The 24,481-nt window shown below is 44.3% G+C and overlaps 1 protein-coding gene across 1 annotated transcript in view; it reads right to left on the reverse strand.

Annotated features, from left to right (window-relative positions):
* Positions 1 to 24,481, reverse strand: part of PTPN1 (protein tyrosine phosphatase non-receptor type 1) — a 368,861-nt gene that overhangs the window by 151,283 nt on the left and 193,097 nt on the right. Inside the window, exon 3 of the mRNA XM_069243648.1 lies at positions 20,813 to 20,913. Within this exon, the coding sequence (XP_069099749.1) occupies positions 20,813 to 20,913 (101 nt within the window). The remainder of the gene's footprint in view (positions 1 to 20,812; positions 20,914 to 24,481) is intronic.

Consider the following 24,481-nt stretch of genomic DNA (forward strand, 5'->3'; position numbering starts at 1 on the left):
TCGGGGACATCAGCAGTTCTTGGTCCACAAGATGCACTGGCGTAACAAGCAAGGCACACTGTAGGCAAATGTTACAAGAGGAACAATACACAGCGGAAGACTGGTTGCACAAACAATAGGAGTGGTCAGAATGACAATGACCAATCACACACCAGTTCCACTAGCAAGGATGCATCGAAGATCTGAACCACACGATCACGGCACAGTTGAGCTGGTGGCAGTGGCTCCATTGCTTTGTGTAGCTGAAAAGACACAACCACTGCGAATCAGAAGAAATAGCAGCAGTATTTCGCCAAACAATGTCAAAATAATAGGAAAGCCGCAAAACACATACTTAAAAAGAGTGAATGGATGCACGATGGGATGACTCTGAAGATAGTCTGGACGATGGACACGAATCCAGACCCAACAGCCTTAAGGAAATGGACAATCCCAGCAGTGCTTGAGGCGTTGAAACCAATTCTCCAAAGTGCTTGAGGAAGTTGGTATTTAATAGGGATTGTATCTCGGCTGATGATCTCGCTATCTGCAGAGCATACGTCTCCCTGGCTGATGTCAACATGACTTGTTTCTGAAACAGTAGCGTCTTTAGTCTGCTTAGCTTGTTATAATTTACATTAATAGTATCAATGTGAGGCCACATGTCTGACACTTTTATCTCTCGTGTGGGGGGTGGGAAATAAAACTTGTCCACAACACGTAACAACCTTAGAGACTGAAATTGCGAAGGCAATTCCTGGTCGCATTCTGCAACAGCTTTGGTCGCTCAGCATCACATAACTTCCATTCGAAAGTACATGAAATGCTGGTCGAATCAAAGGGACAGGAGTAACCTTCAGAAAACAGGCCCAGTTTGCGACCCCTGCATTGCAAAAGCCGTAAAGGGACACCTGCTTGCAAATCATTGAATGACTAGCAGTAGTCTCACATTCGCTTCAGCTAAGAAAGATCTCTGTTTCGTCGTTCAGACACTTATAATCAAAGGGCAACTCCCACTCTTCTTTAATATAGCCCAGTCTTTTATATCGCCCAGTCGCTCGTACCTGCCCATGGCAAGATATTTCACACATTTCAAAAAACGAAACATGGAAATGGGCAGATTAATAATGCCATGTAGGAGCCATACTGTTGAAGGACTTTATGCAACTGTGAAGGGCAACTTTTCTAACTTCTCTATGGAAGCATGGCGAAACTCGCTTCCCTTTTAGCCATTGTCTGCTGTTCCTTGGATAAATTAAAAGCAGTGAACAATTCACTGCCGTTAATGTATTTCCATGGAATTCAGCCATTTTTCAATGTCTAACGTCCAACCTAGCTGCATGATGGAACGCAGCTGACTCTGTCTATGATATAAACGGGACATGTCTGTCTGAATAATATCCATTGCAGATGACACTATGTTTGTCCGAGAATAAATTCTGTTCAACAAAGTGTTCATGCAGTTATCGACAACAGCTAAAGCCTTTCCTAAGTTTTCCTTTTCTATTTGCCTTAAGCGCGCAGCAGCTTCGATCTGAGAAAGCTTCCAGATCTCGTTATACATAGCATATATGAATCTTTTAGAGAGTGGCTTTCTAGGACCTAGCAAAAAGTCCTGCAAGTCTACATCTTCAGAAAAAGTGTTAAGATGTTCTTTAACTGCGGCTTACTTGTTCGACTGTACCCATTGTTGGCACAGTTTACCCACATTGTATGTTGTAACTATACCTGTGTGTTGACCCGAGATAAAGCGAGAGTCTGGCCGGCTGATCTTGAAACCCCCTGAGGAATTAAAAAAACATGCCTGACATCCAACGGTGTCTATTGGCCAAATTTAACCACCCGTCAGGACTGGAAAGTGAAGAGTTATAAGTACCAGCCGGAACCTTTGCATCTAGCTCTTCCTCTGTGAGATTCAGGAAGAATTGCCAATAATTGAACTTCGCCAGTGTGGGGATACTGGGCGTATTCATTTCTTTTATTTTTGATAACCCAAGACAGGATGTCTGTTGAATAGTCATTTAAAAAGATCATTTGCACAAGAATCAGGCATGCTCTAAATAAAACTTCCCTAAACTGTATTTGCCAATCTTGTGTTCCCCATACACTATTTAAATCAACAGTGTTCTTCCAGTATTCGTAACCTTCAACTGTAAGATGGGAAACAAAGGAATCTGAATAAATTAGCTTTGTATCAGTTAGCAACATTTTCCTAATTTTTGAAGGAGGTAATTTGAAATAATATGTCGCTGAATTTTGTGTGTCATACCCAGAGAAGTAAGTGAACTTATCTAAATGTCTTTTTGGCCAACCCACTGGTGGTGTTGAGCAGTGTTCCCACTGTGTGTAATTAAGTAGTGGTCTGTGTCTAGTAGCACGGTGCAGGTATTTGGGTCCCCAGTTATTATAACAGATTATTTCCCCATAATTAATTGTATGTCTACATACATCATCACCTTCAAACACTGAATAGACCTTAATTTCAGTTAACATAGAATCAACTGTCTGGACATCCCAAACATCAGATACAACACCAGGTGTAATGACATCTGTCATAGAAATTTTGAATAAATATGGAATCTGAATGACCTCAGTAGGCCCATATAAACCAAATGGAACATTATCCCACACAATACCATCAAGAATTGGCACAACTGAAACGTTCACAAGGGACAAGTCTCTGCGGACTTTATGTGAGGAATGATATGGAGTAAATACTGAATCCACATGCTCAACTGAGGAGCGTTCAGGAAGGTAATGCCCATTTATAAGCAAAAAGAAAATAGTCACAGACCCAATTCATAAGAACAATGCAAAAAATGTCAAACAAAACCATAAATAGTTCCATGGGTGAATTAAATCGTTAATTTTAAGCCATTTGTACAGCTTACGTGTCTAGTCATCAATGTCGATGTGGTAACCAGAGGCAGTCTCAGCAAACACAGGAGCAGGTGCACTACTGGTAGATGGATCCACTTCACGTGGAGGCCCATAGTAGATGGTATCATCAGTCTGTGTAGTGTTGGTGTAGAAAACAGCCAAATCTCGAACAGGTACTGGGGTTTGAGTGGTCACTGGAATCAGTAAAAGCTTGTTTTCTGCCCTCCCCCTGGTTGAGGAGGTATTTGTAGCTTTGTTGGACATTGTTATGTGCTGTTAATTCTACTTTGAAGAGGCATGTCCTGTTGGGTAGTGAGAGGGAATCAGGAACTACCCAAGGGACCTCTGGGTCTGCTGTGCAGGATCGGCCACATGGTGAACTTTGACGTCATTAATTTCCATTGATCAGTTTGCTCTGGAACCAGGCAGTGGTGCAAAGATGACATTTCTGGTACCTTGTACTCCCAGGTCTGGGATCAGTGCTCTGTAGGATGGATGGACCAAATTCCTCCTTCACAGCGATCTTCTCACAAACCAGATCCCGACTTTAGGAATCCAGCCAGTGGAAGTTGTTGGTAAATTTCTTATTCCCAAGGTGGCAGCATTTTATCATCACGAAATTGCTGAAGCTCCTGTAAAACAGTGAGATGTTCATTTATGTCAAAAGTTGTGTCTGCTGCCACCAAACCAGGGCCATCAAGATCTGGGACATATATAGGTATCACAAAAAGAACCTCATAAGGAGTGAGTCCCCTCAAGGACCGTCTGGGCAAATTGTTCAGTGCTCTCTGGACCCCATATAGGAGATGAAGCTTACTGCAGCCAGAACCTAATACTCTAGCTGTTAAGGACTGCTATATATCACAGTTCCGCCTCTCCACAACAGAATTTCCCTCGGAATGGTATGGTGAGGAGCAATGGAGTTCAACACCCATCGTCCCCACTGTGTCCCTGAACAGCTTGGAGGTAAATGCAGGGCCCTGGTCCGAAAGGAGTGCTGCAACTGCATATGTACCTATAAAGATCAGCAAGTCTTTTATAACAGTTCGAGCATCAGCCAACCGCTAAGGGCATACCCACAGGAATACAGAACAAGAATCTACAGCGACTAAGATGTATTTGTATGCACCATCAGGTTGGAGTGGACCACAATGGTCCAGGTACACACATTGTAGTGGCCTGCTGGACACTAAGAGGGATGTCTGCGGTGGGCGTTTGATATTGGAGCCCTTTATTTGCGGGCAAATGTAACTAAAAGGACGTATCGTATTGTATGTTTGTATAGACCTGGCCACCAGAAGCGTTTCTGTAAGAATGTTACCATGGTCGAAATACCAGCATGTGCAGAAGCGATACCCTCATGCGCTGCTTTTATTAGAGCTTGTCTCTGGTCTTCATTCGGGATCACTCGATCTCCAACTCCAGGAATTGTTGTGTAAGAAACATTCTGTGCACTGATGTGGTAAGAATATTTTGATTTTGTAGGGTATGCTTTGGGAAGAGATTTGTCTTCAGCTGAAGCCTTCACAGCAGTCAGAATTTCATTATCTTATCTCATTCGGAAATTAGTCACTGCAGCCACAGAATCCGTAGCTACTGCGGATTTGGCTGCTTCATCAGTCAAAGTGTTGCCGATAAAGTGTACTTCTACATGTTGGTGGTCCAATGTATGTGCTACATAGACACACAGTAGCTTAGCCTTAAGATCAGCCACCCTCCCCCACAATGTTTTGTGTTTTATGGTGTTCCCCTTGGAATCCCTAAGCCCGTTCAGTTTCCAATGATTAAGATAATCATTGTAGGACTAGACACAGTAGTATGAGCCGCAGACAATCAAAGACGGCAAACCTGGCTCAGTGTGTTCTAGCGCTAGAAGAAGGGCTTTAAGTTCAGCCAGCTGAGCTGTGCAGTCCCCTACGGTCTGCGTGTAGGTATTGAGGGTGGAAAACTCCATCCTTCATCTCTCCACTCACAGCTGCGCAAGCGGCTGAATATTGATTTTTGATACTTACAGCTGGTTGTGCTGAACCATCAGTACAAATGACAGTATGGTATCTGTCAAGTGGCAAAATATCTAGCGGAGCGGGGTACTCATGTTCGTATTGGAGAAATTCTTGTTTCTGAAGTTTTGGATCAAACATGTTGTCAACATCAGTGGCTGTCAGGGAGGTTGCCCACTGAAGCCAACGTGGATGTAATGCTTTAGCGTTAGGAACACTTGCTTTGGTGATGGCCTCTAAGGCTGGCACCAGGGTAAAAACAATTATGCGTTTCCCTTGTGCAAGTGGCCTCTCCTTAATGACAGCCATGTGTTTTGCAGTTAGAATTTTTTTCTCTGGGTGCAAAACGTTGTTCTGCATTGGAGTATAAATGTGATTTATATGCTACGGCACCGTGTCGCCCTCTTCAAAGGTGACATAATTAAACCCAATGGCACCAGCAATTATTCTGATGACCAAATTTGTTTTGTTGTCACATGTGTGCAAGTGTTTGGCTACTAGCATGTCCTGTTGCAATTCCCTAAAGATGCATGTGTGTTTAACTGTCCAGTGTTTGCTAGAAAAATCTAGGCGTATTAAGATATAGAGTGGCTTGATATGTTGTGCATAGTCTGGAATGTATGTTCTGCCAAAATTAAAGAAGCCAAGTAAGGACTGTAGCTTCTTGAGCATGTTAGGTGGATGAAGTTGTGCACATTTCTCTAGGAAGTGCGGGGCCAGGCTCTTTCCCTCATTTGATAGCTCATATCCCAGGAACAATACACTGAGAAATGCTATCTTACTTTTCTTAAAGTTAAATTTCTAACTGTAGGAGGCTGGCCTGGCTTATAGTGGGTACCTGATGGTACTTACTCCTTGTGCCAGGTCCAGTTATCCCTTATTAGTAGATTAGTAGTGTTCTAGCAGCTTAGGCTGGTAGAGGTAGCTATAGCAGAGCAGCATAGGCTGAACTAGGAGACATGCAAAGCTCCTACTATATCACTTATATCATATAGCACTATATCATAAGAATCACAATACTCAAGAGTTACTAGAAATAAAGGTACTTTATTTTAGTGACAATGTGTCAGAAATATCTCAGAGGATTAACTCCCTTGGGAGGTAAGTAAAATACACAAAATATACACACAAACCAAACTCAGGTAAGTAAACAGTTAGAAAAGTAGTGCAAACACTGTAGAATACAATAGGATGCAATAGGCCTAGGGGCAACACAAACCAAATACTCTAAAAGTGGAATGCGAACCATGAATGGGCCCCAGGCCTAGTGTAGTGTGTAGAGGGTTGCTGGGAGTGTAAGAAAAAACTAAGGGTGTCCAAGATACCCCACCCCACGTTCCTGAAAAGTAGGAGTAAAGTTACCCTACTTCCCCAGAAACACACTAAAGTCGTGATAGGAGATTCTGCAAAGACAACAACTGACTGCAAAGCACTGAAGACGGATTCCTGGACCTGAGGACCTGTAAAGGAAGGGGACCAAATCAAAGAGTCACGAAAGTGTCCAGGGGGGACAGGAGCCCACTAAACCCCAGATGAAGGTGCAAAAGGGCTGCCTCCGGGTGGAAGAAGCTGAAGATTCTGCAACAACGGAAGATGCCAGGAATGTCTCCTTTGCACAGAAGATGTCCCACGGTGTGCTGGAGGATGCAGAGCTGTTTCCACACAGAAAACAAGCCTTGCTAGCTGCAAAGGTCGCAGTTGAAGAAAATGGGCGGTGCCCGGGCCCAGGAAGGACCAGGAGCTCGCCCCTTGGAGGAGGAGACAGAGGGGGCGCTCAGCAGCACAGACAGCCCCCGCAGAAGCACTTGAACAGGGGTTCAAGAAAACTGAGCACAGCTGTTATCTCAACACTACAAAGGGGAGTCCCACAAAGCCGGTGGTCAACTCAGCGTGTTGAGCAATGCAGGACGGAGTGCTGGGGACCTGGGCTATGCTGTGCACGAAGGATTCCTTGCAAAAGTGCACAGAAGCCCTAGCAGCTGCAGTTCACACAGTACACAGGATTACTGTCTGGCGTGGTGAGGCAAGGACTTACCTCCACCAAACTTGGACAGATAGATGACTGGGCTGTCGGGGTCACTTGGATCCAGCTCCTGTGTTCCAGGGACCACGCTCGTCAAGATGAGGGGACCCAGAGGACCGGTGACGCAGAAGTTTGGTGCCTGCGTTAGCAGGGGGAAGATTACATCGACCCACAGGAGATTTCTTCTTGGCTTCCAGTGCAGGGTGAGGGCAGACAGCCCTCAGAGCATGTACTGTAGTGTTGTCAGTTTTATGTATCCTTTGCGTGTTAGCTTCAGGCGTCAGGCCTTTGTGCACTTTGCCCTGGATGTATTTCCTTCCTTTGCTCGCAGCATAGAGCCTCTGTACACTTTGCTCTAAATGCTTTTTATTCAGCTTCGTACTGTTATTTTTCAAATAGCCAGTTCTACGGTCTTGTTTTATTTTTATATCACACTGTTTAGCCTACTTCAGCACTGGAGTTTTCAATAACACATTCTTGTTCACTCTGTGCTTCAGTCAAGGATACAGTCTGGTACATTGCCGATAGACGTGGTAGGAGTTTAGTCTTTGGCATTCTTGCGTAGGGACATTTTGTGATCACACTGACATGTTAGTTATAAAAACACTTCCTTGTCCTAATCCAAGCAAGAGGGAGATTCCGACCAGGGGACCACAACTAGACGCTGACTGCCTCGTTGCAGATGCTGAACCAGATCACAGGCCTTTGCTCAGGTATGAGGGTTGATGGCTTTCCAGGGAATCTAAAAGGCAAGTTAGAAGCTTAACATGCTGTGCTCGAAATAGAACTAACTGAGAGAGAGTAGAATTTAATAACACCATGATAGCGTTATTCTTATGTTTCACTCTCCTCGTGACTATTTCAATCCTACTGTGTTGTATGGTTCTGGTTATTGCGGCTCACGCATTAATATCTAAAATGCAGTTGTTTTATTAAAACAATCTATAAAACTCAAACTGCCTTTGTCATTTGTATATGAGATCATACCGTAAATGAGAGAGCTGGTTTGTATCCGAGTGACCACGACTTCCCTGAGAAGTTCCAAAGATGTCATGCGCTTGGCTGCCCAATCATCTCTTCCCCTTGGGAGAGATGAGGCAATGCTAGTTAGCCGGAGCAAAACCGGATTTGAGGTGACAGTGGTCCTTCCAAGTGGGTAAGACTTAGTACCCCACACCAGGAACAACCCTGCTACCTAGAAATCCAGTAGTCTCATTTAGGATAATGAGAGACCACGCAACAGTACCACCAGGAAACAGTCGAGAAAGCCGTCAGGATTAGGCGCTACAATGTTGCTGGTAGTCGTCTTGCTACTTTGTTGCTGTTTTGCAGGCCTCCAGGAGCAGTCAGCGGTCAATTCTTGGCAGAAGTTGAAGAGGGAGATGCAGAGGAACTCTGGTGAGCTCTTGCATTGGTATCTCAAGAGAAACCCCACAGGAAAGACCCTAAATAGCCCTCAAAGGAGGATTGGCCACCTAACCGGCACCTATCAGGAGGGGTCTCGGACGTCACCTGCTGGCACTGGCCACTCAGAGGCCTCCACTGTGCCCTCACACCTCTGCATTCAAGATGGCAGAGGTCTGGGACACACTGGAGGAGCTCTGGGCACCACCCCTGGGGGGGTAATGGACAGGGGAGTGGTCACTCTCCTTTCGTTTGTCCAGTTTCGCGTAATAGCAGGGGCTGGGGGATCCCTGAACCGGTGTAGACTGGCTTATGCAAGGAGGGCACCATCTGTGCCCTTCAAAGCATTTCCAGAGGTTGGGGGAGGCTACTCCTCCCCAGCCCTAAACACCTATTTCCAAAGGGAGAGGGTGTAACACCCTCTCTCAGAGGAAATCCTTTTTTCTGCCTTCCTGGAACTGGGTTGCCCAGACCCCAGGAGGGCAGAAGCCTGTCTGTGGGTTGGCAGCAGTGGTAGCTGCAGCGAAAACCCCAGAGAGCTAGTTTGGCAGTACCCGGGGTCCATGCTGGAGCCCGGGGGATGCATAGGATTGGCATCCCAATACCAGATTTGGCACTGGGGGACAATTCCATGATCTTTGACATGTTACATGGCCATATTCGGAGTTACCATTGTGAAGCTACATTTAGGTATTGACCTATATGTAGTGCACATGTGTAATGGTGTCCCGCACTCACAAAGTCCGAGGAAATTGCCCTGAACCATGTGGGGGCACCTTGGCTAGTACCAGGGTGCCCTCACACTTAGTAACTTTGTACCTAACCTTCACTAAGTGAGGGTTAGACATATAGGTGACTTATAAGTTACTTAAGTGCAGTGTAAAATGGCTGTGAAATAACGTGGACGTAATTTCACTCAGGCTGCAGTCCTGTGTAAGAATTGTCTGAGCTCCCTATGGGTGGCAAAAGAAATGCTGCAGCCCATAGGGATCTCCTGGAACCCCAATACCCTGGGTACCTAGGTACCATATACTAGGGAATTATAAGGGTGTTCCAGTGTGACAATCAGAATTGGTAAAAATGGTTGCTAGCCTACAGTGACAATTTTAAAAGCAGAGAGAGCATAAGCACTGAGATTCTGGTTAGCAGAGTTACAGTGACACAGTTAGGCACCACACAGGGAACACATTTAGGCCTCAAACTATGAGCACTGGGGTCCTGGCTAGCAGGATCCCAGTGAGACAGGCAAAAACAAACTGACCCACAAGTAAAAATGGGGGTAACATGCCAGGTAAGATGGTACTTTCCTACAGTAACCAAGGTCTGCAAATCCTAAAATGATCCGATCAACCCTGACAAGATGAATGTTGAGGTCGTCGTCCGGGAGATAGATGTCATCCACGTAGGATAACGCCTCAGGATCAATATCATGTAATATTGAAGTTACACGTGCTGAGAACAGCCCTGTGCTGTTCTTACAGCCTTGGGGCAAACGGCAGAAGCGTTTGTGAGCCAAATGAGAATGCACACAGGCCCCGACTTTCGTGTGCTAAGTTTTGGCAGAAGAACCCTTGGAAATATCCAACGTTATTTGTATTTTTTGCGCACTTTATTGTTAATTAGTGCTGTGCTATTTGAATTTTGTATAGCGTATGTGCGTGTATGACTGTTTAAGTGTCTGTAATCTAAGACTATTCAGTTGGAATGGTCTGGCTTTGCAAAAGGGAATAACGGGTTATTTGTTGCAGAGACACAGGGCTCAATTACTCCCTGGTACTCGAGTTGAGTGAGGATTTCCCTCACTGGAGCTTTTGCTTCATGTTTAACAGGATTTGTGGCTGAGGTTGGGGTGTAGACCTAATAGGTATTATATGACAGGGAGAGCCCTTGTCCCAAACTACGTGAATGAGGTATAATGCAGATGCCTGCATTAAATCCCAATCAACAGTGTAGGCTTGTTTTACCGCCTCTCGAACAATATCAGAGAAAGTAGCCAAAATGACATCTTCCCCATGTGGGAGCTTATGGATGTGCTCAGGTGGCTAGTCTTTTTCGGCAATAGGATATCATAATTGAGTTCATCCCAGAAAATCACTTTAATGGTGCGCTCTAAGTCTCCCTCAATTTGGATATTTAAATCATAAACCCTATCGGGTGGGAGAAGGCACCCGTCCGCAGTCTCTATTGCAATGAAACCGCTAGTTGCTGTGCATCGAGATGATCTTTCAGACTCTGGTGACATATCATGAACAGTGTCACAGCCCATGTCATGTTCTTAGGCAATGTTCTCAAGTGTACTGGCATTTTTAACTGACAGTGCTGCCACCTTTTTCTTTCTAAACTTTGGCTTCTGTTGTGGCGGCTTATCTTCTTTTTTGTCTGAAGACTGTGGTGAGTCTTTCTTCTGTTTCACGTATTCAGGACGTCAATCAGGATGGCACCCTCTCTCACTACGTCTATCCGGTGCATCCTGCAAGGAACGAGAGGGACGTCAATCAGTATGTCTGTCGGGAGCTTTTATACTTCCTCTATTTCTGACAGTATGTCTCCCTTCGGAGTTTTCCGGATATGGAGAATATGCTCTCTTATTTCGGCTTTCTTTAAATTGTTTCTGCTTATCCCAGCGCTTCTCAAAACTCTCCCGTGCTTGGTTAGTACCTTCCTTAGGGGTGGTACTTTGTATTTCCAGCTTCTTCGGCTTGGCACCCAAACTATCCCGTCCTATACTAGTATAGGTATCGGGAATAACTTTCGGTAGCTCTTTCTCCTGGTTCAAATGTGGAATCTCTCAGAGACTCTGGCGTATAGCCAGTGCTATCGCTTCCCCTTTAATTTTACTCAGTATAATTGAGGAGACTGCGTCAAAGTTACGCATTAATTTCATCCCCAAATCTAGGGCTGGTGCAGCCCTGTACTCATTCTGTATTTGTTTTAACACTTCCAGTAAATTGGCAAGTGTCGGGGAACCATGTGTGGTAGTATATATTGCAGAGAAGACTGTACCTCATGTGGCGCAGTCATCCACCAAGGGAACCATCCCAAAGGGCAAGCATATAGTGAGAATTCTATGCCAATCGGTATCCAGAAGGTGCTGGATGCACTGGTGTTACGTTCAATGTTCGCATTACGAACTGGACTAATCATATGTAAAGTGTTACTAATTCAAGATAGAAGTTTTGCAGGTCTGCTGCCTGCATATTTTGTATACCTGGGTGAGGTGTGTATGTGGCAAACATAGGCCACGGTGGTCCATCATTACCCAAAGGACCTAATCTCACGTGTTGTATTAAATGTTGTAGGGCACACTCAAACCAGTTCTGATGCTCTTGGTAAGTGAGGGGTATTTCAAGATACTGGTATGCTTGGTACCGTTGAGGTACGTTCGCAATGGTATATGTGTGGAATGTGACTGATCTGCAGTCTTCCGCAGGAAAGGTGACCCAAGAATAAAATATTTCTGTTTGGTAGGCTTCACTAGCTGCCACTGTGAATGTAACATCCTTGCCCTCTTCTCTTAAGCCATGCGCTACTAGGTGTAGTGTTAATGCTCGTCTAGCATTCTCAAGAATGTCTATGGCGTTAGCCATTTTGTTAAAAATGAGTAAAGAGATGGAACACCAAGTGGGGGAGTTCCAGCCCGAACAACCTACAGCCTAGTTAGGTGGTCCCTATTCAGCTGAGGAGGATCTTGCCCAAGACCACGGACATCTCCGCATAATGGTACCTGCTGTCTATGAGACAGTGATAATCAGGGTATCTGTAAATTAGTGCCTAAACACCATCGTTGGTGGCGCCATGTCGTAGTTGGACTCTTGCTCTAGGCAAGACTGCTGGTTTAAGGATGACAGTACTTATGTTTGTTGGCGACTATGCCAGTAATATAGCAAATCGCATCTGTCGTCCCAACCCTTCCGGCTCACAAGCAGTACCTCACCAGAAACCCAAAACAGTAAAAGGTGATTTGTACAAGAAATGGAATGGTAAAGACAAGAGTAATTAATACAAAGACCCCCACCATCTTGCAATATCATGAAACTACATGAAGTGTGTGATCTGTCCTAATACCCTAGCATGATAGGCCTAACCTCTAACCTAAAAGAGAGCTAGGGATGTTAAACCTAATCTGCCAATACCATGTCCATGAGAAGAGCCCCCAACCCTTGTTACCTTGGAATGAGGTCTCTAGCTCAGACTCCATAGGAACACAAAGAGTGGGTCAGCGTCAAGGCGACATGCATCATCGATAACAGCGATGGCATATGGTTGGAATCCCTCTGACTATCTGTTAAAGTGAGGAGTATTTATACAGATCTACTTGGATCCCTGACATAGGTTTATTCCCAAACAATAGATAACAAGACGTGCTTGGGACAGTAATTAATATAAACAATCCCCTCAAAAGTAGGAAGAGGGAAAGGACCTAAAGTGAACACCTACAGTTTGTCTTTGTCACTTGATCTTGATGCCTTAGCACAGTGGCACTGATAATGCAAATTAAAAGATGGGCCTAACTCAAAACAAGGTAGCCATCTTAAAAGATTTAATTAAATAAATGTGCTAAAACACAGCAAGTTAAGTAGGGTAAAAGTCACTGGGTGACGGGGGCACGAGTCTGCAAGCCACAGGCTAAGCTAACTCCAGTATCCCATTATAACAAACTAGGATTCACTACACTGTGTCCTTACCTGCACGGATTCATGTGGGAGGAGAGACAAATGGAAAACCCCAGAAAGATGCAGGACATTTACAAGGGGGCAAGCTGCTAGGAATTCCTGCCTTCTGTGACAGATGGAGAGCACCGACCATAACTTTATTGATGTATGCTGGGTTGGCTCTGAAAGTATGACCAGATTTCCTGAAGGAACCTTAAGTGCACACCATTAAACAGGTGATTTAGTACCTAGCAAAGGGCTTGAAGCTCATATCCACCATATACAGGAAAACAAGAAAAATTAACTTCTTAAAGACCAATAGCACAGGGACTTTGAGGAGAAATTGGAGGGATCCTGGTGGCTCAGTCTTGTAAAACGAAATGGTTTCTTCCCTGTAGAAGCAGTATTGCAGCTTAAAAGTACTTGATGTATTTATGGTCCTGCGTGTAGTGTTTGTACTTTTTCTCCATTCTGGGCTGAGAGCCCTTGTGGTAGCTGGTTCCCTAAAGGTCTCCTTGTCCAGGATGCTGGGCAGCATGGGAAAGTAAAGGTTTCCCTTTTGGGGTGGCAGTAGTCTCTTTAGGAGACCCCATAGGTGTCTGTAGCCTTTTTCACCAGGCTGTTGTACATGGTCGGGTCATTCGATGGAGATGGCCTCGATGGGTAGTTATCTATACACTCTTCAGGTAAAGTGATGGCTGGGATCTTCAAAGCCTTGAGCATACTCATCGTCATCTGTCTCAAAGAACTCTTCCTGTTCTTCCTCATGTGGTTCAGGGGTTGCTGGTGCCTCAAGCATCGATTTGGCCTCCTCCACGGCCAGAGTTTCAAAGAATTGCGGCTTTTGGTGTCTTCGATGCACCGGCCTTGTCCCTCGCCATCTTGTATTCAGGGTCCTTCGCCGGTTCTCTCGACAAGGCCTTCTGGCCTTCGGTATCCTTTGGTCTGGATCCGCTCCACTCTCTGTTTTTGCTGACCTTTGGTCACCGCTGTTTTCGGCGCTGAGGCTGCTTTTGTTGTTTTGTCTACAAAGTCAGGGTTCAAGACTTTTCGGCAGTCTCTCCTTTCTGACGTTCTTCAACCCCTTTTTATTTGTGGTTGGAATTTCTCCATTTGTGGCTCGATGTCTGAGTCTATTCCATGTTCTCCTATTCGTCGCTCAAGAGGCCAAGGTGTCAGAGTGATTCTTGATTCTAGGACATAGTGTAGTGTTCCAGTCTTTTCCTTTGTTGTCCCTTTAGAGTTTTCGGCACAAATTCCGCACAGACCTCGTAGTCCCCAACCCTTTAGTCTTTGGGAAGCCAAAGGTTGCAGAATTTATGTGGGTCCCTTTTTGACAACTTGTGGTGGCACTTTGGGCAAAACTTAAAAGGGGTATTTTCCATGGCCCTTGACTTCATTCTCTGTCGATGGTGGGTCCAATTCCCTTCTCCGGAGACCCCCGACTGGATCCGCGGATGTTTTTCTGTGGTGTCACCCGATGGGGCTTGTGGCTGATTCCCGACAGCGTCCCCCGGTGGGGCGCACCAAGGTCTCTCTACTCTCGCTGACTCTTTCGACAGACTTCCAATTTTCCTTCTTTTCTATAAAAAAAATATTTAAAAAAAAAAAAGTACAAAAATTATATATTAAATAAAAATATGGAGCTTCTCCGTCGTGCTTCCAGACCCTCCAGCAGAAAAAAGTATCTCAAGATGGAAGCCATGCGCGGAAACTTCTGAAGCACTGTCTGACGTCACACAGATGACAGACTAAGCACCAAATGATGGTCGATGATATCCCAAAGAGAAAAAAAAACAAAGGGAAAAGACTAGAACCCAACTTTCCGTACCCAACCACTAGATGGCGGAACATTCCAGAAAAGGATTCATACTGCAAAACAGTTACGCATAATGAACGACTGAATCTTATCCATTAGAAGAGTGTACACAGAACAAAAATTACACCAGTGATGCTCAGGAGAATTAACTCGTAATGCATGGGTACTTGTCCTACATTTAAAGTGATCACTAGCAGGCATATACACGTATGGAAATTTGTAACCATAAGGCAACTTTAGAGTAATGCAACCACAAATCTGGAAATACTGAAAAACATGAACATACACTGACACTCAGGAACAACTCTTAGGCACACTTTCCAAGAATAAAAGCGCGAAACCGTATGTTATGATAACACAACTGGGATTGATTGTGCCAAAGAAATATACTGCAGTAAATGAAAACCATCTTTAAACCTTAACATGCAACACTGGGAGAAATAATTCTTGAGATGGATCAATGAGGAATGTGGGGTGAGTAAGAGGCTTCACAGCAAAATAGATGACCAAGAAAAACACTGGAGTTGGATCTTGTAGCAATTCAACTAGAACACATGAAGGAAAACAAAGATGTTGAACTGAGTGATGGTGAAGACATTGAATGACACACGAGTCTTAAAAACGCAACCTGTACAAACTATTGATGGGTAGAAGGGATATTGTTAAAAGCCGATACTAGTCTATTTGTGCACTGCAATGGAAATTTGAGTGCCCACTTCTGGGGATGGGGGCTGGGGAAGGGAAGAGGGAAGAGGGAATTTTATGTAATGATTTGGCGATGTTGTTGTCACACATCTGAAATAACATCAGTATATGGACCAACACCACCGCCTAGAGTTCTGATGGGAGTCAAAGGCACAAGGGAGGAGATCGCACAAATAAAGTCAGTGATGTAGGGGCAACGAACTGAGGCAAGCAAGTGTGTGTGGATGAGTCAGTAGGTGACTGAAGAGAACTTTGCTGCATAGAGATATTAGGTGGTTTGCCGAATGGGGCAATAATGGAGTCAGCTAAGTGGAAGGACCGCTCCACACTGGGTGGCAGGAACTGGGTGAGGGACAGACAGGTTATGGGCCACTGGATCTATAAAGATTCAATTCTGTCCGTATTTGTAATCCTATGCCTAGAATCTACCTCTTTCTTAATTTACTTTTAAAGCCTAGCCTGGTAGCTTTAGCTGTCTTCCAGGTACTCAAAAGAAGACAATATACAGCCTCTCCTAAAAGAGTGCAACAAATCAGACAGTACAAATCTTCCACTGCCAAGTTTGACAGGGGGATAATCTAACACCCTACTCTAATACAGTAATCTGTGACATCAAATAAATGTCTATAGACTTTCACACAGTAATAATAAACCTTCGGTAAAACTCTACTGGCTTTAACATATACTTTACACACCATCCATGTCATGTCTACTGTCTCTCTCATAACTTTTCATAATGAAAATGGTCAGACCTGTGGCAATGACAGTCTTTTTAATGAACCACTCAGGCACATATCCTTGATCACTCTCTCATCAACATAAACAACTCAGGTGTAGTGTAATGAGCATTCACAGGAAGAATACACATCCTGAACGATAAAACGCTTGTTGAGCTTGTGAGTCTGCTTTAGATCTCATCTAAGACATCATGCATGTGTTCTCATGTGCAAGAGATATTATTTACTACACAAAGGGGTTGGAGCCAGCCCATTGATTACTATTGCTGGATTCCCTGCCACTCTTATTTGCAGCCTCTTAATTGACAGCAAGTGCCAGTTTAATTTCCTCTTCATTGGTGTGGAGCACTGAAAAAGTACAGATTGTTTCATTTTGATTAACGTCCTTCTATTGCTACATCTGTGATGCAGATACGCTATTTCTTCTTCCTCGTTGTCCGTGTGGCTTTGTCATATTGATTCTACTCTCCGATCCCTCATTGCTTTTTCTCTCCCATTGTAGTACTTTTTCTTGCCTCCCAACTTCCTTTGCCTGGGTTGCCCCCTCCCAAAGGTCATAACAAAAAAAAACAATAAGCACATTGACTAGGTAAGCGCTGGCCATGTCATAGCACCCATTGGCCGTGTTACTTCTTCCTTCCCACCCCAACCCATTTTCAGGCACCCTACCGTTGTCCATGTTGGTTGTTCCCTCCCATGCTCCCATTGTCTGTGTGGACCCCCACTAGCAGCCAAGGGGAAAAAAGTACAATGAGATGGCCTTGTCATAGCTCTTTTTAGGTCTCGGCTCCATGCAGTGTGCATGACCTGTCTCGAACCGAGGCACGCTGTATCTATAGCTGGGGTTACGTACCACCCATTGGCTTCCCGTTTGATGATACAACCTTCGCTTGCTGTTTCATTCTTCCCATTTGTGAAGGTCATGCATAGGTCATGCCTTTTCTTGTGGTTAGCCCTACCCAGGCACACAACAGAAACTACGATAAACCTCCACAGTGACCATTGTTATTCATTGTTTCCGGACTATTTAATTATTTTTAAAACTGGGTGACTTGTCCCGGCGGCACATAAGGAGCACAGTGCGCTGATTTTATTATTTTTAAAAAACTTGTGCGCTGGATGCAACCACCGCTTCCCCTTCCTCTGCCATCTGTGACAAAAAGCCTCCAGCACTGCCCCCACACCCCCATTACAGTACCATTACCAGAGTGAAGAGGCTAGACTGCACATTAAAAGCTTGCAGTATATTGTCGTCATATTGGATGAGAACGGGTGGCTCTTCTTAGTGGCGCAAAATTCTCATAATTGACATATTGTTAGAAACGTGGAGAATTTCAACTAAAAAGTGCTCTTACTACTGAAGAAAAGAAAAAAGTAAATGATACTGGAATAATATTTTGCTTTGGCAAGCAGGTCATATTTTGTCCTTCTTTTGTTTACGGTGTGTGTGACAAGCTTGTTGCTTGAGAGAGCAGGAGCAGTGTGAGCGAACTTCTTTTGAAAGGGTCAAGGATGCCCGTGATCATGGACTCTCCCAGGGCGTGTGGCTGGATCCGGCTCTGTCGTTCCTGTTTGTTCCTCACTCTGTTCCTACGTAAATAAGGTTTTTTTATGTGCTTATCTTTCTTACTGTATTGTGCTTCTAATTTACACTACAGTCCCTTCTACGGATACCGCTGTTTCTATCTCCCGCCACTCTTCATCCCACCCCCATTGCTTCGCACCCACTGAGCCCTCCCCTGCTTCCCCCCTCTACTCCCACTGTACCATCTCCCTTGTCTCCGTCACGCTTCACACCCACTGCATTACTTGCTCATTAGACCCCCCCGTCTTCTCCTCCTGCCCCTCAAATTCTGAACGTTTATGTCAGAACTGGAATTCCACAAAGCCCACAAGGTACAGCCAATTCTGGCTTCCTTCTATTCTGTAGTGGAGGCGTAAGTTGTGGTTTGCAGTTTCACAAGTGTATCCCAAAAGTTCACAACACCCTGTAGGTGTTGTTGCACAGGGTAAACATTTCTAGAATATAACATGGGCGAGACAGACATGAATACTACGTCAGGTTGGGCCAGAGTTTAAAATCGTAATTGATTCCTTCTTGTGTGCCTGGCCCTGTTCATTAACAAGTATAACATTTGTATTTGAAGGAGTGTCCAATTGATTCCTCCATGTTTATTGTTCACATCTGTGCGATGCAGTCTGTTTGCATGTTCGCAACTGTAAAGGACCCACAACAGTATTGTGTGACATGAGGGAAACATGTGCACCCTAAGTATTGTGAGCAGAGCATATAGTAAACCGATACATTAAAGTGGACCTAGCGGCCACTGTGTGCAATACAGTTTATTAGCACTAAGATAGATATACTGTGTTCTTCTAGTGCGGTCTGTCTGGAAGAACAGCGGTGTGCAGCACCTCTGTGCAAACCAGTCCGCCTTTTTGCGCTATTACTGAACTGAATAACTGGATTCATGTATTTGTGTGGTCCAATCATCACATCCCAGCTTGTTTGTTTGGGCTCACATTCATTCCAAACACCAACACTGCTCTACTGTCAGCATAACGAGAGGCAATCCTGTTTTTCATAATTTACAAGACCCTTTTTCCTTAATGTATTTACAAACAGAGTGACTAATTACAACAAAATTTGCTCATTGTTTGTAACTGTTATGGCTGCAGTATCGTAGCGGAGCTCATTCTACACTGAGAGCCAGTTGTGTTCCTTAAATGGTCTATGAGTGGACATTCACAATCAGACAGATGCTGCACACAGTGTATGGAATTCTGAGATCGACTGCCACAATCATAGAGTTGTATAATAATGTGACACCCTTAAGATTGTTGCCCTATTGGTCCAATACTCTGTTACTTATCAGAGCCATTTCTTAAGTTACTGGAATGCTTAATTTCAAAACTGATTTAGGGTAACAGTAGGAAAGAAAGTACATCTCTCTCTACTGAAACTTCCATAAAGCAAGAGTGTGCTTTGTCTTTATAATTACAAATTGTTGTGCAAAGAGAACATGTCAGTTCTCTTTTCTTTTGAAGCTCTTCAGTGTTGATCAACGGATTTCACAGAATCTCTGGGATGAGAAATCGCCAGGAGGCCCTAGTGTTACGTGTGACACCCTCATCAAGAGCAGGTTTTAACCCACAACATCATATTCCCAGGGACTCTTATTTGGGATATCTTCTAAATGTAGATTTGCTTTTCCTTTTTTGTATCCTGTTAACCAGATCTTGCTCTTTAGATGATATCAGAGTGTGGAAATGAAAAGACTGCCTTTGTATAATTGCAGCTGCTCAGCCACTTCTCTGCTCAATGCCATCATGTCTCTAAGTTAAGCCCAGTTCTGACACATAAACCCTCGCTCTCATGTCTGGCATAGTAAGTGAGAAATTTCTTAAAATCTTGTCCAGCTCTGAATATTTACCTTTATGTACGTCTTTGAATGCCATTTGTACAACTTGAATTCAGATCCTGCACCTATAAAACCTCTTTATTTTAGTTTCATTTCATGACCTCCAAATGGGACTAATGTATGAATACAAATTTGGGCCTTGAAAAGCTTTATGCCCGGTGAGGGCTAGTGTATTTCTTGTTGTATTCTAATTGCATTTATGTAATGTATGTAAGGTTGTGTAAAGCGAACATGTCACAGAAATGTACACAATATATATTACGTGAAAACTATAAATGTCACTTTATAGCCCACGCTTCTACATAACATGGCTAAAAGACATTACCCAAATGACAAATCCAATAGTTCTTGCATTGCCGAGACCGACTGGCATTGCAAATGCTTGTTTCTAACTACTGCTGTCGGTGTTGTTTGTTCCCTCCAGTCCATTGTACGTGTTGCCTGTTACCTCTCACCCTCCCTCTCATTGTCCACGTTACCCTCTCCCATTCACCATAAGAAAAAAAAAGCAATGAGACAGTATATTGCTTTTTCTCTAATGTTTAGCCATGCTGCACAACAGATGCACTGCTTTCTACACGGTTAAGAGATTGGCAGAGCCAATAGCTCTAGCATGGGTGCAACCCATAGGATTTTCCAAAGCTAGTTGGCATTTGGGGCCAACAAGATTCACTTTTGCGCTGCACACCTCATGCTGATGAAAAAAAAAAAATCCTAGGAGGAGAGGAAAGCTGTCCCCTTGCGTTGAGACTTTTTAAAAAGAAAACAAATCTTCCTGCTGCTTGCACTAAAAGAATTTCTCACACAGTGTGGTAGATAAACAGTTCACGCCCCTCGGACCATAAAGGCAGAGAGGTAGTCGCGAATGGTTCATCTGCCACAATAACTTGGATGCTAGTGAAAAAAAAAAATCAGGCATTAACGGACTACAATGCTGTGTAAAGTTCTTAGCTACCTAGTAACAAGGTTTGGCAATAAAGTATGACAATAAGATACGGGTATTTAAATATATTCCAGAATATTGTTCATCATTCTTCATGTATAAACATTCAATTGTATTTTACTTCCTGACCCAGAACAACTTTATTATTACATTATTAAAAGGAAAACCTTTTTACATTGACTTTCCCGAAAGAACAGCACAGCGAATATCAGATTATCAACAGTGATCATCAACGTGTGTAGTTTTACCTGGGTAAGGATGTAACTCCTTTGAGCCTCTTCCATTTTTATCAAACTTGCATTGATGTAGTCATTTTCACCCTGGCGTAGCTTAATTCGACTGTGGTCAACTGTAATGAGAACAGGAGAAGATTAATAAAGACTATATAAGTGTGTGCACTGAAAACACAACACATTCAAATATGCTTCTCAAAAGCTGTTAAGAGGCGTACTGTATCTTCAGGCAAAAGTAGTTCTACTTCATTCGATTCCCCTAACAGACTTGGAAAGAAGGGTAATTATGTGATTAAATGGTCTATATTCTTTGGAAATAAAGCGTGGAGGGCAAAGCTCATAAATGTATTATAAACTGAATGCAGACGAATTAAGGGAGGCACAGAATAATTACTTAAAGCAGGTACAACTTAAAAATACTTCTGTCTAAATGCCCATATTTGACAGCAAAACATAGGCATATACCCTGAAATTTGTATATTTATAAGAAAACCTTACAACACTTTTACACAATTATATTGTAAACTCTGACTGCTTGCTTGTTCAATGTCTAAATATTGGCTAAAAATGATGCACCACACACAAATCTTATCCAAAAACTTTGAAGCACTTACCTTGTTAAAGGCTTTTCCGATAACACTGCAGACATTTTCAACAACTGAATACATTTTTTTAAATCTGCTGGTGAAATCCTCTTACAAGACAGACACCCTGATCCTTTCCTAATCTACTGCTCTCAACATAGCCACACACCCCACACCTAATAATCATTGTTTACTGCTAAACCTCTCTAGGTCAGCAAACAAAAAAAAAAATCAAACCTAAAACAATCAAGTTGCACCAAAACTTCCTTTTGCCAGCCATCATCACTGTAGGGTTTGTAACGGCAAAGCTGGTGGGGGAACTACAATAGAAAACAAACTATCTGCCTCACTCAAAATGGAGCAAGCAGGTAATCATGTTCGCAACAGGATGATCTGCCAATTATGCTCCAGAATGCCCTTTCCGCCAAACTGAAAATCAGGAACACAACTGGCTAATTTCAATTATGTTGCTATCTGCTGTTCCCTCAATTGATTAACCCCTTGGGTATCCTTGGCGTATCAGTTATTTCCTCGGCTGCACCACTCGGGTGCCGAGGACGTAACTGTTACATCCTGCCCCCGGCCATGGTTGGGGAATTGTTGGGGGATGAGCTGCGCTAACCCCTGCGCCTACCTCCCACACCCCACCCTGGGTAGGGATGGGGGAAATCGCTCCCCCATCCACTCCCCAACCTTCCCCGGTGACGTCTGATGATGTTAGCGTGCAATCCCAATCTGACCTCGGAGGTTGCTTCCATCGCGCTGGAAGCCATGCTGATTAGTTTCTCCTCTGTATGGGGGCAGGGGAGGTGTAGGAGGCATGAAAAGGAAAGGAGAGGCTTTTCCTTTCCTTTTCATGCCTCTCTGGGCATTCCTGCAGCATGATCACATAGCGATCGTGCTTCAGGATTGCCCACTAGACAACAGAGATTTTTTTTACCCTAGGAAAACAAAGAAGGGGAGCGGCCCCTTGCCAAGAGTCGCTCCCAAAAGGGGGGCAATTTATTATAAGGCCATTTCTGCCTTATAATAAATTACCTCCCTTGGGAGCAGATCAGCCTATTTTTATTAGGTCAATGGCCCCCCAAGGGGGGCACAAACCACTAGACACGAGGGATTGTTTTATGTGCAACCATTTCACGCACAGGTGGCTCCCCTGGGGGAAATTTTATTTTAGGTCATTTCTGCCCACCTTTGAGGCAGATCAGTCTATTTTTCTTAGGCCAATGGGCCCCCAAGGGGGGCAGAAACCGTTAGACACCAGTTTTTTTTTTTTTTTGCACCAATTTCACGCAAGGGGAGCAACCCCTTACGCAAGTGTCGCTCCCCATGGGGGCAAAATTTATTTTAGGCCATTTCTGCCCCCCCCCCCTCCTCCCGGGGCAGATTGGCCTATTTCTAATAGGCCCATCTGTGCCCAAGGGGGGCAGAAAACACTTAGGCACCAGGGATTGGTGTGTGTGTGTTTTCTGTTTAGGGGGGCAGCCACTTGGGCAAGGGTCGCTCCCCATTGGGGCACATTACTGATGGCCATTTCTGCCCTCCTGGGAGCAGTTCGGCCTATTTTCATAAGGCTAATTTGCCCCAAGGGGAGGTGCAGAAAGGCCACTAGACACCAGGGCAGAATTATTTTTCAAAAAAAGAGGGTGGGGGTATGGCTATTCCCCCACCCCAAATAAATGGGGACAAAGTTGTTTTGCTCACCGGTGGGCAGATGGGGCAATTACCCCCAATCCACTAACTGGGGGGGGGGGGGGGGGGGGGGGGGGGGGGGGTTCCGACAGAAAGCCTACTCGATGCCAGGGAATAAAAAAAAATATATATATATATATTGGGGTGGTGGCTACCAACCAGTAGGCCAAGGTTATGCCCCTACTCCAACTGAAGGGGGTAACAGTCTTTAAGCTCTCCTCCTGCACACTAAAAGATCTTACCCCAATGACAAGCAAGAGGACATTTGATTATTTTGGATTTTGGTTTTACATTTGGGCCATGAGAGCTTGGCTAACTCTCAACATCGTCCAACTTGGAATGGTGAGGGCTGCACTTTTTGGACTTTGGGACGCTGTTATCTAGAAAACTCTAGGAGACCTAGACACATCAGAAAACTAAACATCTGGGTGAGTCCAGGGTGGTGTGCTTCACATGCACCCCGCACCATTTTCTTACCCACAATGCCCTGCAAACCGCCAACTTTGCTTGAAATCACACATTTTCACCACATTTTCGTGATGGAACCTTCCGGAATCTGCAGGAATCCACAACATTCCTATCACCTAGCATTGTCGCATCTATACCGATAACAATTCTGCCTCATTGTCAGCCTGAAAACGTTTTTTTCTCCCAAACTGCCCTTTTGGACCAGCCCTGCTTCTCTCTCAATTTCAACATGTTTTTGGCTCTTCCCTCTCACAGGCACTTATCCCACCTACACAAGTGAGGTATAATTTTTTAATCAGGAGACTGAGGGGAACATTGGGTGGTAGGATTCCATACAGAAAGGGGGGGGGGGAAATGTGTGTTTTGTTTAGCTAAATTTAAGGTTTGATGAGGATTCTGGGTAAGAAAACATTGGGGGATCCACGCAAATCACACCTCCCTGGACTCCCTTGGGTGTCTAGTTTTCAGAAATGTCTGGGTTTGGTAGCTTTACCTGTATGGCTGCTGAGCTCAGGACCAAAAATGCAGGTACCTCCGCCCCAACCCCCGAAAAAACAAGTAGTGTAGGTAGTTTTGTTACTGAAAATGCTGATGTGTCCATGTTGCATTTTGGGGCGTTTCCTGTCGCGGGCACTAGGCCTACCAACACAAGTGAGGTACCATTTTTATCGGGAGATTTGGGGGAATGCAGGGTGGAAGGAACTTTCTATCACCAAAATGCGAGGAAAAAGTAATTTTCTTTGGTCAAATTTTGAGGTTTGCAAAGGATTCTGGGTAACAGAACTTGGTGGGAGCCCCACCAGTCACCCATTCTGAATACCCTAGGTGTCGAGTTTTCAAAAATGTACAGGTTTGCTAGGTGTCCCTAGGTGCTTGCTGAGCTAGAGGCCAAAATCCACAGGTAGGCACTTTGCAAAAAACAGGTCAGTTTTTGTGGAAA

Source organism: Pleurodeles waltl, chromosome 7 (assembly GCF_031143425.1).
Source record: "Pleurodeles waltl isolate 20211129_DDA chromosome 7, aPleWal1.hap1.20221129, whole genome shotgun sequence".
In the NCBI taxonomy this organism is placed as follows: Eukaryota; Metazoa; Chordata; class Amphibia; order Caudata; family Salamandridae; genus Pleurodeles; species Pleurodeles waltl.